This window comes from Mastigoproctus giganteus, chromosome 6, assembly GCF_048544385.1.
Source record: "Mastigoproctus giganteus isolate SK-2022 chromosome 6, ASM4854438v1, whole genome shotgun sequence".
Classification (NCBI taxonomy): Eukaryota; Metazoa; Arthropoda; class Arachnida; order Uropygi; family Thelyphonidae; genus Mastigoproctus; species Mastigoproctus giganteus.
This window is the reverse complement of record NC_143580.1, coordinates 186979534-186996412: the sequence shown is the minus strand read 5'-3', so window position 1 is coordinate 186996412 and position 16879 is coordinate 186979534. Positions and strand designations below refer to the sequence as shown.

Below are 16879 nucleotides of genomic sequence, written 5' to 3'. Positions count from 1 at the left end.
GTAACACAGCAGGCCCAATAAACTGATTGTCAATGATACCACACCACACATTTACAGAAAAGCGACGCTGAAAATTTGTTTCTACAGTGGCATGTTGGTTTTTGTCTGACCATCTATGAGAGTTATGGGTGTTGTTAATACCATCACGGGTGAAAGTAGCTTCATCGCTGAACAGTATTAATGGAATTAATCGACAATTAGTGTTTAGCCACCAACAAAATTCCAATCGCTGGCCGTCGGCTCCTGGTTGAAGGTGTTGCACCCGCTGTATGTGAAATGGATACAAGCCATGCTCACAAATGTTTTCCATACTCTTGTCTGTGGAACACCAATATGGGTAGAAATTCTTCATGTGCTAATAGTGGGACTACATTCTACCAACTGAAGAATGTGTTCTATTTCATCCACATTTTGTTCATTTGCATGTTCAGAAGAAATATGGGAACTGTACCAGTATTATGCAGTTTAGTGTAAACACTAGTAAAATGCTCTTGAATCCGGTATTCTGTACAAGCAGCAGTAGCACTTCCACCACAAAAACCATAGACAAATGCCATATCGAACATATTCAGCATGTGTGAAGATGTGCAGCATTCTTAACAACGCTTCTAACACCAAACAGCATCAGGTTATAACTGCTTCATGGTCAGATCTGATTCAGGGAGCTGTGCGTGCCAATTCCAAACAGCTGTATCTCCGTATCCATTGAGAATTGGACACGTTTATATGAACCTTTTTTACTCAGAATAATCGATACTATAACCTCCCAAAATATTTACCATTCCTCCTGAATCACCCTGTATAGAGAAAAGACTTAAAAAAGGTATAATAATGAAGAGTAATAAATATTATACAGTTGTAATTAAACTGAACAGGTAAGTTTATATAATGTAAAACTATGAAGCTTTACTAAGTGTTCTATAAAATTATAATCTTAGTAATTAATTATCAAGGAAATATAACTGTTTACTCTTCACTTCTATTAATCAGAGAAAAAGAAAAAAAATAAATTTAATTTAAGGAAAAAAAAAAAAAAATGCCTGAAATATAATGCACTGCATACATTAACTTGTGATTAATTATTTCATTTATATACCACTTCACTGAAATCTGCTTTCTTCCCTTCTAATTTTAAACAAAAAAAAAAAAGTTGTTCCAGTACCAAAGAATCATTCTCCTTCATATGTCACTGATTACAAACAAATTCCAATTTGTTCCCTATTCCTTAAGATTTTAGGTAATATTTTGCTTCAAGTATTAACTCTGTATTCCCCCACCCCCAGGATAAATCATGTTCTTCCCATTATGGTTTACCCTCACTTCACCGTTTCCTGTCTTGCTCACTTTTCTCCTTCATTTATCATGGAATTTTAAAAAAATGTTCATGGTATATACCTTAATATTTTGTTGGCTTTTGATGCAGTGGATATTTCATTAATATTACAGTTGCTTCCAAAATATTCCATTGATAGTTCTTTGCTGGAATTAATTACTTTGTTAATGAAAAATAAGGCTAATAATAACATGAAATTAGTGTTTCAGTTTGGAACTAAAGTCACTGTTTGCATAGCAGGTTTTCCTCAGGGTAGAGCTTAGTCAGCACTATTTTTCTCTGTTTATTTTGTTTCCATTTTTTTCATGTGAATTGTAATTTCTTTCCACATACTGATGACATATGATGTTGTGTTACCGTTTTTATGAATGTTGTATATAAATCAATTTTAATCTCAGCTGATAATAATTTAAGTGCATTTAGAGATTATATTTGCCAGCTTGGTTTATGTGTTAATTTTTCTAATCTAAATCTTAAGTATATTCTGTTTTGTTTGATGTTCCTATTAATTCTGCAGTGGCTGTCAAATTTCTAGGAGCTGTATTTGATGAACAGTTATCTTTTAGGCTGCATTGTGCAAGATTAAGATTATCCATCTTCCACATATTCATCAGGAACTGATTGATTAACACAATATTTCTCATGGACTGAATGGAAAGATAAATTAGACAGTTTTTAAACTGTGTATTGTTACAGAAAGAATCTTGAATCCAAGAAATCTCTAAGATATTTCTCCATTTGTTCTTAAGACCTGCGCTCCAGAACAAAAACTACTATTTCGTGTTGCTTTTATTACACTCATTTATCCCAATGGTGTTCTTCCCTCTGAATGAAAATTTACACATATCTGGTTGATTTCTAAAAATGGTGACAAATTTCTCTCTTTTAGTAATCATCCCACTACACTTATCTCAACCTTTACAAAGTAATAGAAAAATCCATCAACCATAAACTCTTCAGTGATCCTGTCAATCCACCAATAATACTTTGACTTATATTAAAGCATCATTGGATAAATTGCCACTTCAGAGAAATTTAAGCAGTTTCTCTAGACATTTCCAAGGCTTTTGATGATGTTGGACAATGTGGTTGATGAGCAGGAAAGAGTCATATGTTAATGGAGATCTCATTACATTCCTGTATGCTTGTTAATGGTTATGTTACTAAGCAAGATAATGATATTTTAAGCTAAAGTTTCTGTAGATTTAAAAAAGTTAACAAAAACAAACAAAACAGCTAATATGTTTTTTCCTAATTCTACTTAGCTATAACAGCAAAGAACAACAAAAAAAAAAAACCCACCTTGGACATCCAATGGCCTTTCTGATCTTTGATTTGCTAGCTTTAGAAGTCCTTTGCATTTTCTTATCCTTTCTAGCAGTGTCTGGACATCTAAGTTGGAATCATCATCATTTATCACATTTCTTTCCTTATCAGTGGAAACAACTTTAGCTAAAGCAGTGTTTTCTAAGTCAAGCTGAGTTACTCTTTCCTGAAGTGAAAATAATTTGGGAAGGAGTAAATAAACAGATAATTTGTTATGAGAGCTGAAGTACAGAAAAAAAAAAAGAGATAATTTTATCATTCTTAGTTTTGTATTGCACCAAAGGAAAGGCAAGCAAAGTTTGAACACAATCAGCATACTAATGTAGTAATACTAACAAAAGTGGAGACATTTTAAATACTGGCAACAGAAATAAATTTATGCTGAAGAATTGATTCTTGTTTCTGCAGAATACATATGCTAACAGATATCAACATGGTACAATGAAATGATAATCAAATTGTTCATCTGCCAGTCTATTTGAAATAACATAAGCCGGTCTCATTTAATAGATACACACCCTAAGGCAGTATCAGAAATTTTGAAATTAGGAGAAACATAAGAATGAATTATGAAAATTGGAAATATCAGCACATGAAAGCCTATATTATCCACATTATCATATTTGGGGTAGACAACATGCATACACCCCAAATACGTATGCATTATATGTATGTAAACATGTACTTCCACCCCCAATATGTATTAAGGCCAAGAAGGACCTTTAGTTAACTGTTTCAAGCTTCACACAAGGATGATTTTGGTTACAGTTGAAGTATACAAATGTGTATCTGTAGTTTTAAGTAAAGCATAAAGCAACTTTATGTACCTCAGTGAATTGTTGAGTGACAAGATCTTAAATAAGGGACTAAAAAAATGTCAGAACACTGGTGTGCAGAAAAATATCTTTTCAGTACAAGGGATAACTGTGTATTATGATATAATATCAAAAATGATAATTATCTGCATATACAAGAACACATTATATACTGTTCCACACCAAGGTTTATAATTTCCTGTTATTTAACTGTTATTTTACATTTCCAGCAAGATAAAAGGAAAAACTCTGCTGAATTATCACTGCAAAGTTAGGAAGTTTCTAGATAAATGTAGACGGTATCATAAATCTATGAATTCCTCACTGAGACAAGTGGAATTTGATTTTTATCTATGGAATGAAGCGAAATGATGTGATATTTACAATAAACCCAATGTCTTGAAGAGAATCTACCAGTGTTTTATGACCTTATCTCACACGTGCATTCTCTATCCTCATGTCAAGCAAACTTGAATTTCAGATAACTGTACTAGTTCATAAAGTAAACTGTGGTCTTTGCTTTCTTTAAACATAATTGCTGATAAGATGCATCCTATATATGCACTATTTGCTAAAAGAGAGTCTTTTCTGAATTTCTCTCTCTCATCAGTTTAAGCACTTACTATAAATGCTAGTTTAGAGCAATTTTAATCATTTTCATGGAATAGTTTGTAATGAAAGTTAGAAAATGATATAATACTAACTACCAAGCAAGAAATTATATGCAAGAAAGAACTAAAATGCAAATAAAACATACCTTCAGTTTATGAATTGCAACCTGATCTTGTTGTCGTAATCTATCATAATTTCCAATCATTTCTGAGAGTTCAGAAAGTCGAGATTCTAGGTTTGCAATTCTTTCTTCACTTATGGCTGAAAGTGCTTTTAGTTTCTCTTCAGCTTCATTGGCCCGTTGACGTTCTTGCTCAACAGCTATATTATGATGAGCCTAATTGAAAAAAAAAAAAAAAAAAAAATACAATATATGTATACATGTTTAGACAATAATAGGTCACTGATGGAAGTTATATATGTCCTGAAAGAAATCAGAAATAATTTTTTTTGACCAACATGGTTGACTGCATATGAAACACACTGGTACGACAAAGGAATTGTAAGGAAAGTATAGCAATAGTTTTTAGAACTGATTTAAAAAAAAAATTAAACTGACTGGAAAGTATCATTCAGCATAGTTATGTGAACAAAATTTAAAACAAAAAGTCAGGTGATGAAATCTGAGTGTGGTCCAACTGATGGCTCAAAAAACAGAATGAAATTGAAGAGTTCCTTAGTATCTTAGAAACATCAGCAGAAATTATTGACAAAGAAAGAACAGCATTGGGTAGAGATTTAAATAGCAAAATAAAATATCTACAGAGATATTTTATGAAATTTGGAGAGAACAGCAAACAAAACAACATGGTAAAAGACTACTAGAATTTTATGCAAGTCATGCACCCTTGATTAAAAATAAAGTATTTTGGCATTAGTGCATGTCCTCTTTCAAAGCTTGAAAGAGGGCATAAATCCTCTTTCAAGAGGGTGCATAATAGAAACAAAAGAGCATAGCAGACTATATCAATATAAAAAGGCATGAATACCATGCCCACTTGAAAAAAAGCAGTAAAAACAATTGAATATGTATCATATGATTTTAACACAGTGTATCAAAGCATGTAAATTTTCCAGTTTTTTTTTTTTTTTTTGTTAGTTGTTGGCGCATCAGCTTCTGTGGCCATATTGCACCTCCCAAGGTTTTTGCATTTTCTACTCTGATCCAAGTCTGAGGCGGGATTTGAACCCGCAACCTTTGGGTTGCCAGGCAGGCACTTTACCCACCCAGCTAGCCCAGTCAGCATCAAAGCATGTAAATTTTCCAGTGGTATCATAATAATACATAAGTCATAACATTCACTCAAACTTGAAATTGAAACATGAGTCAACAGAATGTAATTTTTTACCAACAAAGAAATTGACAGATAGCATAAAACCAAAGTTTTGAGAATATAATGCATAATTCCTAAGATTTTATATCATTGCATACCATATCAAGAGATTCAGCAGCATTTGTAATGACTTCTATAATCTGTCAGAAAATTATTTCATGACTGCTATTCAAAAAGCAGTCTACAAAAAACAAAAATCTGCCAGAATAAAACTGTGTTTTTATTGCAAATGGATAATGCATCTCTACATAAGCCATGCACAGCAAGTCCTGTTGACAGTGAAGAGAAATGGGAATGAGGTCTTCAATCTTTTCTCCTAAATATTTCTCAATCAATTTTTGATGATTTTCAAGGATGTAAAATATGCTGGGATGCAATTTTTCAAATAAATTTATGGTAAGACATGCTTTTCAATTAACATAAATAGATTCCTAAAGAGGCCATAAAAGTTTAAAAATGATTGTAGTAGTGATGATGGTTCCATGTATAATTACCAGTGTGGAAATTATGCTTCAGAAAAGTAAAATAGTAAATAAAAAAAAAAAAAAAAAAACAGTGAGGTAAGAATGATCCAAAACCACCTCATGTACAGAAACACCAAGAAAAAAAACTTGCAATTTAATGTTGCCCAAAGTAATGTTATATTTCACTTCACTTATAACAAAAGAGTGATGGGGGCATCCACCTCCTTTCTCAACAAACTTCATTTGTTGAGAAAGGAGGTGGATGCCCCCAAAAGCTTCAATGGTGTTTTATCGCTTTTAAATTTATAATTTTTAATGTATTTTAAATTCACCAATTCATTTTTATTTGTTTTAAAGTAAATCAGTTTTTGGTAAATTATTATTTTACAGTTTTTATTGTATCATTTTATGAAGTATACTATTCAGTATTATTTTATCATTAAATCAGTTTATTTAAACGGTTGGTGTATTTGTCTAAACTTGTGGTATGTATAACCCCAACCTTGGAGGCCTTTTTGCAGATGTAAAAAAGGAATTTTGATATAATTTACACATTACATGCAGTTATAATTTTATTCTTGAATATTAATTTCAAGATAAATTTCTGAAGACATTATAGCAACTTTCTATTGAGTATCCCTTGAGTGACCCACACACAAAAGGTATAACAAACAGATTTCACCGCACAGTTTTAAGGATTATGAACTAATATTCATGGTAGAAATAAATCTAAAATATACCTCAAACTGCATTAGCAATAGTAGAGGCATATGATGCAAGAAAGCAAGCTTATGCAGTATCAGCCCAAAAAAAAAAATAATAAAAAAAAAAAACACGCTCCCATTTCACCCCTCCGTTCGTTCCAAGTACCTGTCCAGCTCAGCCTTAATTTTATTTAGGCTATCAAATTTCCACAACAAAGGATGGAAGTCTGTTCCACCAATCAACCACCCACTGGCTGAAGGAAAACTTCTGCACATCTATCCTACATCTGTCTTTCCTCAATTTGAATTTATGCCCTCTCAAATGATTATTCTGAGCAAGAGGAAGAATTCCATCAGCATTGAGCATGCTCAAACCATTCAAGGCTTTATACATCTCAATCAGATCACCTCGCAGGTGCCTAGTCTCCAGACACTGTAATTTGCAAAATTTAAGCCTTTCTTCATAAGAGCAATCCTTTGATCCATTTACTAATCTTTTTGCTCTTCTCTGTACTCATTCCAACAGCTCTACATCCTTCTTAAAATGAGACCTCCAGACCTGTATACAGTACTCAAGGTGTGGCCTGACCATTGCCTTATATAAGGGGATAATCATCTCCTTATCCCTGCTAGAAAAATTCCTGTATATAATTGACAAGACACTATGAGCTACTCTTGCAGATCGTCTGCACTGCTCAGAAAACTTCATATCTGCCTGCACAATTACCCCCAGGTCCTTTTCGTTCTCTACCACTGTCAGTGTAGTACACAGAGTTGATACGTCACTCTGGGGTTGCTGCTTCCCATACATTTGTCAATGTTAAACTTCATTTGCCACCTCTCAAGCCCATCTACTTAAATTTTCTAGATCCTTTTGCAGCAGTGTACTGTCATTAGTGTCCTTAACAACCCTGCCAACCTTCGTATCGTCTGCAAACTTGGACATTAAGTTTGATATACCACCATCAATATCATTTATAAATACAGAAAACAACAATGGACCCAATACTGAACCCTGAGGGACTCCACTAATAACATTAGTCCACGATGAGCAGTGTCCATTGATTACCATTCTCTGTCTTCTCCCCCCTCAACCATCCCTTTATCCAAAAAAAGCAATTTGCCTCTAATGCCACACTGCTCCAATTTGCGCAGCAGTCTTCCATGTGCAACAGTATTAAAAGCCTTTCTAAGATCCGAATATATGATATCAAAGTTATTCCCTGCATCCAGTTCCTTTGTGACCACATCATAGTATCCACTCAAATTGGTCAGGCAAGACTTTCCCTTAACAAAACCATGCTGTGTCCGAGCTATAACTGAAGTCTTGTCTAGATGATCCTGCAGTGCTTCTTTAACCAGTGCCTCCATTAATTTTCCTAGAACAGAAGTTAAACTAACAGGTCTATAATTACTTGTGTTGTCCTTTGATCCTCCTTTGTGAATTGGGGTCACATTTGCACATCTCCAGTCCATGGGTACCTCCCCTCAGTCCAAAGAAGCTCTCACAAATTTATAATTATTTTAATGATTATATCATTAATCATTAAAATCTTATAGCAGGTTTACTTCCAATTGTCCTTCCCTTGAAAATTCTGTGAATGATTACTTTTTCAATAATAAATTTAATAGAAGCCAAAATAAAATAATTTTTAAGATGCCCCAGAAGAGAAAACTAACAGTGAATCTGTTTAATATAACAGGAAAAGATAATAAGCCACTTAATTAACATAAGAGGAATTAAGTTAGCAAAATGCATAAAAAAGTACCTTAATTTCTGCCATCTCTTCTTGTAGTTCTAACAGAAATGGTGAAGGTTGATTTGCTTTTACTTCAGAGTCTTTAAGCATGCCTTTAACTTTTTTTAATTCATTGTTCAAGCCTTGAATACATTTCTCATACTCCTCTGTCTGCCTATCAAATTTTAATTTCTCAAGAAGTACACGGGCCTCTTCTAACTAAATGGAAAAAAAAAAAGTTATGTGAAATTAATTATAAAAATCATTTTTAAATATAAAATTCCACACCAAAAGCTGGTGATTTATTTTGAGCTTAATGTGGTATCTAGATTAATGTGTAAATGCAGATTGTGAGATATAGGCTGTATTCTGACAAAAAAAAAAATGCACAGTCCGTTGTTAAATTGTTGCACTGGTTTATCTGGTGCAATAACACAATTTTAATAAATAGTAGTAGTAGTAGTAGTAGTAGTAGTGGCATGTGATGCAAGAAAGCAACTGTATGAGCTTTTGCAGCATCAGCCAAAAAAAAATAAAATAAAATAAGATAAAAAAAAATAAAAATAAATAAAAATAAAAAAAAAATCACACCATTCCCTCCAAATGCCTGTCCAGTTCCTTCTTAAATTTATTTAACCTGTCAACTTCCACAACAGCAGATGGAAGTTTGTTCCAGCAATTAACCACCCACTAGCTAAAGGCAAATTTTTGAACATCTATTTTACATCTGTCTTTTCTTAATTTGAATTTATGGTCCCTTAGGTTCACAATCTGAACAAGTGGAAGGATCCCATCAGAATTCAGCGTGCTCAACCCATTCAAGGCTTTATATATCTCAATCAGATCACCGGGCAGGTGCCTAATCTCCAGCCACTGCAATTTGCAGAACTTAAGCCTCTCTTGGTAAGAGGATCCCTTCATTCCACTCACCAATCTTGTTGCCCTTCTCTGTACACGCTCAAGTAAATCTACATCCTTCCTAAAATGAGGCCTCCAGACCTGTACACAGTACTCAAGGCGTGGCCTGACCATTGCCTTATACAGAGGGACAATCACCTCCTTCTCCCTGCTAGCAAAATTCCTATATATCATTGACAAAACCCCATGACCTGGCCTGGCAGCCTGTCTGCATTGCTCAGAAAACTTCATATCTGACTGCACAATTACTCCCAGGTCTTTTTCATTTTCTACCACCTTAAGTGTAGTACCACATGGTACGTTTCTGTGGGGTTACTTCTACCTATATGCAGTACTTTGCATTTGTCAAGGTTAAACTTCAGTTGCCACTTCTTAGCCCATCTGCCCAAATTATCTAGATCCTGTGGCAGTAGCACACTGCCATTACTGTCATTAACAACCCTGCCAACCTTTGTATCATCTGCAAACTTCGACATTAAGCCTGATATACCTTCATCAACATCATTGATAAATATACAAAACAACAGTGGACCTAACACAGAACCCTGTGGGACTCCACTAATAACATTAGTCCACGAAGAACAGCATCCATTGATTACCACCCTCTGTCTTCTCTCACTTAACCATCCTTTTATCCATTGTAGCAACTTACCCTTAATACCATTCTGCTCCAATTTGTACAATAGTCTTCCATGTGCAACAGTGTCAAAAGCTTTCCTGAAATCCAAATATATGATATCAAAATTATTTTTTGTATCCAGTTCCTTTGTAACCACATCATAATATCCTATCAAATTTGTCAGACAAGACTTTCCCTTAACAAACCCATGCTGTGTCTGAATTATTGCTGCAGTCTTGTCTAGATGATCCTGCAATGCATCTTTAACCAGTGACTCCATTATTTTACCCGGAACAGAAGTTAAACTAACTGGTCTGTAATTACTTGTGTCACCCTTCGATCCCCCTTTGTAAATTGGGGATACATTTGCACATCTCCAGTCCGTGGGGACCTCCCCTGAATCCAAGGATGCTCTCATAATTATGGCTAAGGAGTTGCTTAGTTGCTTTGCCGGCTCCTTTAATATAACTGGATAGATCCCATCCACCCTAGGTGCTTTTCTTATGTTTAACTTCAACAATTTCTCCTCCACTCTGCTTTCAGTTATTACAAAATCATTAAGTATCCTGCTACAATTTGATAACCTTCTGCCATTTTCAAACCTTAATAATTCCTCATGTGTGAATGTAGATGCAAAATACTCATTCAGTTTGTTTGCTATCTGAGCAGGATCATCAACAGTCAAGTGGACCAATCAGATTCATCCCCTTCCTTTTAGAGTTTATATAAGTAAAGAAATCCTTGCTGTTTTTCTTAGCATCTTTTGCCAAGGATTTCTCGTAATCTGCTTTCGCCTGCCTAATCTCCTTTGTGACCTGATTACAGACTAGCTTATATCTGCCATAGGCTTCTGAGTCGCTTGATAATTTATATGCACCCCATGCATTTTTCTTCTCTGTTACGAGTCTCATTAGTTCATTAGATAACCATTTAGGCCTAAACCTTGAACAATATTTCTTAATAGGTATGAAACTTTTAGTAGCATCCACGATTAATTCCTTGAATGCCTCCCACTTAGAATTTACTGTTGGTAACATCGTCAGTTGATCCCACTGTACAGAATTTAAAAACTGTCGGAGACCACTGTACTCACCTTTACGGAAGCAAAAACTCTTTCCTTTACCCCTGATGGTAATTAAATCTTCAAGTAAATCCCACATCAGTACACTGTGATCACTGCCACCCAGTGGTTCCTTTATCTGCAAATTCTTAATACACGAATGATCACTGCTGATAACCAGATCAAGAGTATTACTTTCTCTGGTTGCCTCTCAAACATGCTGCTGCAGAAAACAATCATCCAATAAATCCCCAAAAGTCTGACTAGTGTGTGAGTGACCAACCCACAAGTTCCAGTCAATATCTGGGAAGTTAAAATCCCCCATTATAAGACATTCCGATTTACTAGCCCACTATTTCTCTGTACACTTGTTCATTGTACTCATTCGAGTCATTAGACCTATAACACACTCCTACACTTATTTTTGCTTTCGCAGTGCTTATGTCACACCAAACTGACTCAACAGTGCACTGTTCATCTATATCAACTGGATGCACTTCTTTTGATTTTATGTTATTCTTAATTAACAGCATAACACCTCCTCCCTTTCTATCCTGTCTGTACACATTGTACTCCCCAAATTCCAGTTCAGCATTCCTTATATCTGTGTGACACCGCGTCTCTGCTATCACAACAATATCCGCCTTTGATGTCTTGACCAACACTTCAAATTCATCAAATTTATTTACTATACTTCTAGCATTGGTATACATGCAAGCATACATGCTCCTACTCCTATTCCTAGTTACCCTAACACATCCCATATACCCACCTATTTCAGGATGACTGCCATCCGTCCCTGAAACCCCCAACACCCCACGCTCCAGGTCGCTACTTATTCTAATAGAAGTTGTGCAAGAATCACCTTCACCCCTGCCTACGGCTACTGTTAAACTATTAGTCCTTGTATCCCCCCAAGCTATCAGTTTTCCGACCCACCTAACTCTGCCTCGATAGCATCAGCAAATATTCTTGCACCCTTTCTATTTAAGTTTATCCCATCCCTATAGAAGCAGTCTCTCCTGTTAACAAGTACAGTCCAGGCTGAAAAAAAATTCTACCCCTTGAGCCTTGCACATTCTTTCCAGGGCTGAATTGATCGACAAGGCTCTCATCATATACTCCCTTCTATCGTGTCTGGGCAGAATTTCAGACACTTGCAAATTCAACTCTAATTCTCGGCTTTTGTTCAACAGTGACCTGTACTTGTTAAGTAATTCTACCGGTCTCCTACTCTTAATATCATTAGTGCCAACGTGTACAACTATATCACCTTTTGTGCCCTTAAAAGATGATATCCACTCTACAACGTCATCAACCTTTGCCCCTGGCAGACATACCCTGGTCCTGTTCCACCTATCCTTTTTACAAAGCATGTTTCCCGTTTCACTGACAATAGAGTCACCAACAACTACTAGTTCTTGTGGGACCAGTGCATTCTGCTTTGGGGGTTGCCACTGTGTTGCGTGATATGTAAACTATTCTAGCCATAGTGAACATACAGAATATATGTGGAAAAATAATATATTGTAGAACATCAAAAGTCAGAATTATAAAAAATACAGAACTTTTAAATATTTCTTCAAGGAATTTTTTTTAAGCCAAGCTTAAAAAAAAAAAAAAGCAGCATTGCAGGTGCTGGTTTTATGCATTATGTTCCATTAATAATTTCAAAATACCAATTTGTTCCAGAAATAAATTGGTCTTTTGCATATTTCCTAGATGTCATTGTTACTATGTATTTGTGACATATAAAATCATTCATTTTGCAAGACATTAAATATACTAGTTAAATATACTTAATAGTACAGTAGTATATATAAGTAGTGGCAAATTATATAAGATTATATAATATAAGCAAATAAAAAGAAAACTACCAAATCAGCTGTTCATTCCCTCTAATAATTTGTTTTATTCTTCCTTAAATTTATTCAAACTACCCACCTCCACAACACCAGATAGAAGTTTGTTCCAACAATCAATCACTTTCTGGACAAAAACAAATATTCCTATATTTTATGCATTTAGTCTATGAGGTGATTCAATTACTGAAATTGCACTGCTCTATTTATATCTCATATTAAAAAATATTAGACAACTGCAACACCCATATTGGAAGCAGCATTTAAACATGTAACCTTTAATTCTTAGGCAAGTACATTACCCACTGGACCAATCCAGCTATATGGGTTAACATTTTATCTTAATGCTTGTGGCCATCATTCTGTGAAGATTATAGAGATCAGAGCCTCTGTATTATATAATAAAAAATATGAATTATCCCCAAATACTTAGGGGCAACATGCACAACTCAGAAAAACTGGAATTTTAAAAAAATTGGCACATGTTAGGTCGTGAGGATGGTGGATTTATGGGATTTCACTGTGATACTGCAATGAAAGTCATCATCAGTGAACATTCAAGCCATTAAAATGGCCATGACAGAGCTTGTGTTGGGTGCTGTTTTCTAGAGGAGCTGACTGATGAACAGCAAAGTTCTTAGCAGTGTTGTATCAATGCAGGAAAAGAACCCTCTAAAAGAAACAAAACTTAATAAGCTCATAACTATCTTGTAATCTTTTTTTTATGTACAGTAAATCCCGACACTTTTGAGACATAAATTATAGCTATTACATTTATAATTTCTATACCAACATAACAAAAGCCCTCTACTAGAAGTTGTTTAGCCACTTAGGCAAAACCTTATAGCTCAATACCTTAAAACCTTATAGGTGATACCAACTCAAAATCTTAGATGTGATACCAACCTGCACAGAATACAAATTGAGCTCCGGAAAGCTGTCCCTCTAAACATAAACATCTGCATTTACAGGGGGTGGACAAAATAATGAAAACATCTGATATCAAAGTAAATTTTTGTAATGGCTTTATGACATAATTTATGAACATATAGAGATGGTTTTTTTTTTTCTTTTTTTGTTTCTTGAAGGCAGTACTGTGAGGAAAAGACAATGTTTATTTAAACATGATATAAAAAAGTACATGAAGGTAAAATGACCAACTTGTCTGAATTCAAAAGAGGTCAGATTTTTGGCACATTTAGCAGGAACTTGCTGGATACAATCAAGTGACTGTTTTTTAAAAGGTTGATACTAAAATAAGCCTAGTTTTCTTGGATCATTTTGCTTTTATTAATACTAATGCTATGAATTTCTTTCTTTAAAGTACATGGTTAGTAAACGTATAGGATACCTTATGATAAATGACAGGAAAAAGTTTGAAAGAGGAATGATTTGCAGTGCTAGGAGAGCAGCAGCCAGAATATCAGTAACTGCAGGTATTATCGACTGTTCAAGGGTCAACACAAAGGTGTGGCAGGAATGGTCTGAAGAGATATTCTGCTTTATCTGGTGCAATAACACAGTAACAATAAATATGTAAACTCCTCTAGCCATAGTGAACATACAGAATATATGTGGAAAAATACCACCCAGCATTCCAGGACGAGGACACCACCACTGGTTTGACAGTCGAGCTGAATGGTGGTTGGCACATGCTGTCCAAGACAACAGATCGCTCATGATCCCTCAATTAATGGCAAACTATAACCAGGGTGTACAGAGAAATGTTTCTGAGTGCACCACCAAGCAGATACTCTTGTGGATAGGTCTAAGGAGTAGGAAACCTGTTCATGTACCCATGTTGACTGACTGTCATCAACACTTCTACCTGTAGTGGGCAAGGAGCAGTGTTCCTTGATATTGAATGATTGGAAGAGTCACCTGGTCTGATGAATCAAGGTTCCAGCTCCATTATGATGATGGACAGGTGCATGTTTGACAGCAAGCACGTGAACAACTGCAACCACACTGCACAGTTGGACAAAAACAGATTGGTGGTATTTGGTTTGGGGAATGTTTTAATGAACATCATGGGGTCCCCCTCATCCCTACTGAACACTCCCACTGCCAGATCCTACCTCAGAATTGTTTCAGACCAAGTATTGCTTTACAAGGTGGCCATGTATCTAGATGGCACTGAATTCATTCAACAAGAAAATGCTCCATGTCACAAGGCCTGCACTGTGCAGGAATGGCTTGAGGATTATGTTCCCTGGCTGCCAAATTTTCCCGACATGAACCCCATCAAACAACTGTTGTATGCGATGGAATACAACATTTGCCAGTTCACACTGCATCGCTCCACTGCCAAACTTTGAGATGTCCTTCTGTCCAACTGGTCCAGGATACCTGAGGACACTTTCCACTTTCCAGTCTTATGGAGTTGATGCCATGCCAGGTGCAAGTGGTTATCATGACACAAGGTGGCCAAACATGCCATTGGGTAAGTGGCCATAAGATTTTGGCTCATGAGTATATATCTATTTTATATAGTGTGTATTCTTTTTGACAGTTGCCTTTAATTGTACAAAAGAGTACAATTTTTGATCACATCTCCATAGCTCATGATCCTAATGAAACAGTTCATATTCAAACAAGGTTGATGTCATATTTGCACTATATTTAACAGGTAACTTTTTAACATTTTTGCAACATTATAGGTTAGATTTTCCTAGATTTTCATAAGAAAATTTATGATTTATTATAATATGATTTATTGACAGTTCACCATTTACACTTTTCACTCTTGAACTTCAATGTTTCATCAGGAGTTAATTTAAAGAGGAGCCCTGTCTAATCCACATCAAAAATGTCTTTATCTGCACATTCTTAATGCATTTTGGGCTACCAAATTTAACCACTCCAGAATGGTTGTATTGTTCACATCTTTTGGAGTGGTTCCTTTTTACTTTCCAAATAAAAGTGAACCACTTACCAGGATATTTTCACTCCATTGCATAACATTTTAAAAGAACCTTGTCAACATCAGAATGTTCAGGTTTAAGTACAATGGTGTTCAAAACTTAAGGTCCAACACTATTTCTAAAGGTGGTTACAACCACAAAATCACACGAAACAGCCAGTGGCAATTTGCATAACTCTGGCCATTCAGTAGGAAGCTGGTGCACATGCAAAAATTTGAATCAGGATGAGAGGGCTCATATAAACAGATAAAAGCAGCAGTTCAGCAGTTGTCTGTAAATTACCGAATGGTGAGCACGATTGCTACAGACGTTCGATTGGTTTCATACAGTGCTACAGACAATGAAATGGCCAGTAGACAACATCTGGATGATTTTACCCAGGGGCAAATAATTGGGAAGCTCGAGGAAGGTCGAAGTGCGAGGAGTGTGGCTGCAGAGTTTGATATCGCCCATAGCATTGTCTCACGTGCGTGGTCAGCCTTCAGAATGACAGGTACAGCTGTTTGAAGGACCATTAGTGGTTGTCCATGGAAAACAATGCCCAATGATGACCGCTATATACTCCTACTGGCCAAGAGGGACGAACACCAAACAGCGGGATCCATTATAAACCAGCTACACAGGATGCAGGATATCGTGGTTTACTGTGGCCAGGCAACTCCACAAAGGTGGACTGCTTGCCAGATGGCCAGTAAAGTGTGTTCCTTTAACACCTGCCCACTGGAGACACTGTTTACAGTGGTGCATCAAACACAAGGACTGGACAGCAGTGCAATGGGGTAAGGTACTCTACTGATGAGAGTAGACTCAGTCTCAGCAGCGATTCTGGATGCCAGCTAATCTAGCAAGAGGTTGGCATGTGGTATCACCCCACAAACATCACTGAAAGGGATCAATATGGCCGTCGAGGTGTTCTCATCTGGGGAGGCATTATCTTGGATGGATGTACACAACTCCAGATACTGGAAGGTGGTACCGTAACCGGTGCATGCTACTGTACTGAGGCAGTCCTTCCCCATGTGCATGATAACGCCACACCCCATCGCACTGCAGCTGTTGATATGCTTTTGGAAAGTGAGGACACTGTTCGTATGGATTGGCCTGCCCATTCCCGCGATCTAAATTCCATTGAAGACATATGGGACGCTCTGGGGGACACCTAGTGGCAC

At 36.0% G+C, this 16879-nt stretch overlaps 1 protein-coding gene across 3 annotated transcripts in view; it reads right to left on the bottom strand.

The window, feature by feature from the left end:
- The window catches only part of GCC88 (GRIP and coiled-coil domain containing 88 kDa), a 139835-nt gene that overhangs the window by 66496 nt on the left and 56460 nt on the right, over positions 1-16879 (bottom strand). For all 3 annotated transcript variants that reach the window (XM_090376621.1, XM_090376622.1, XM_090376623.1), the window contains 3 exons: positions 8358-8546; positions 4232-4423; positions 2636-2825 (listed from right to left, as the gene is read on the bottom strand). In XM_090376621.1, coding sequence (XP_090232747.1) covers positions 2636-2825; positions 4232-4423; positions 8358-8546 — 571 coding nt within the window. The remainder of the gene's footprint in view (positions 1-2635; positions 2826-4231; positions 4424-8357; positions 8547-16879) is intronic.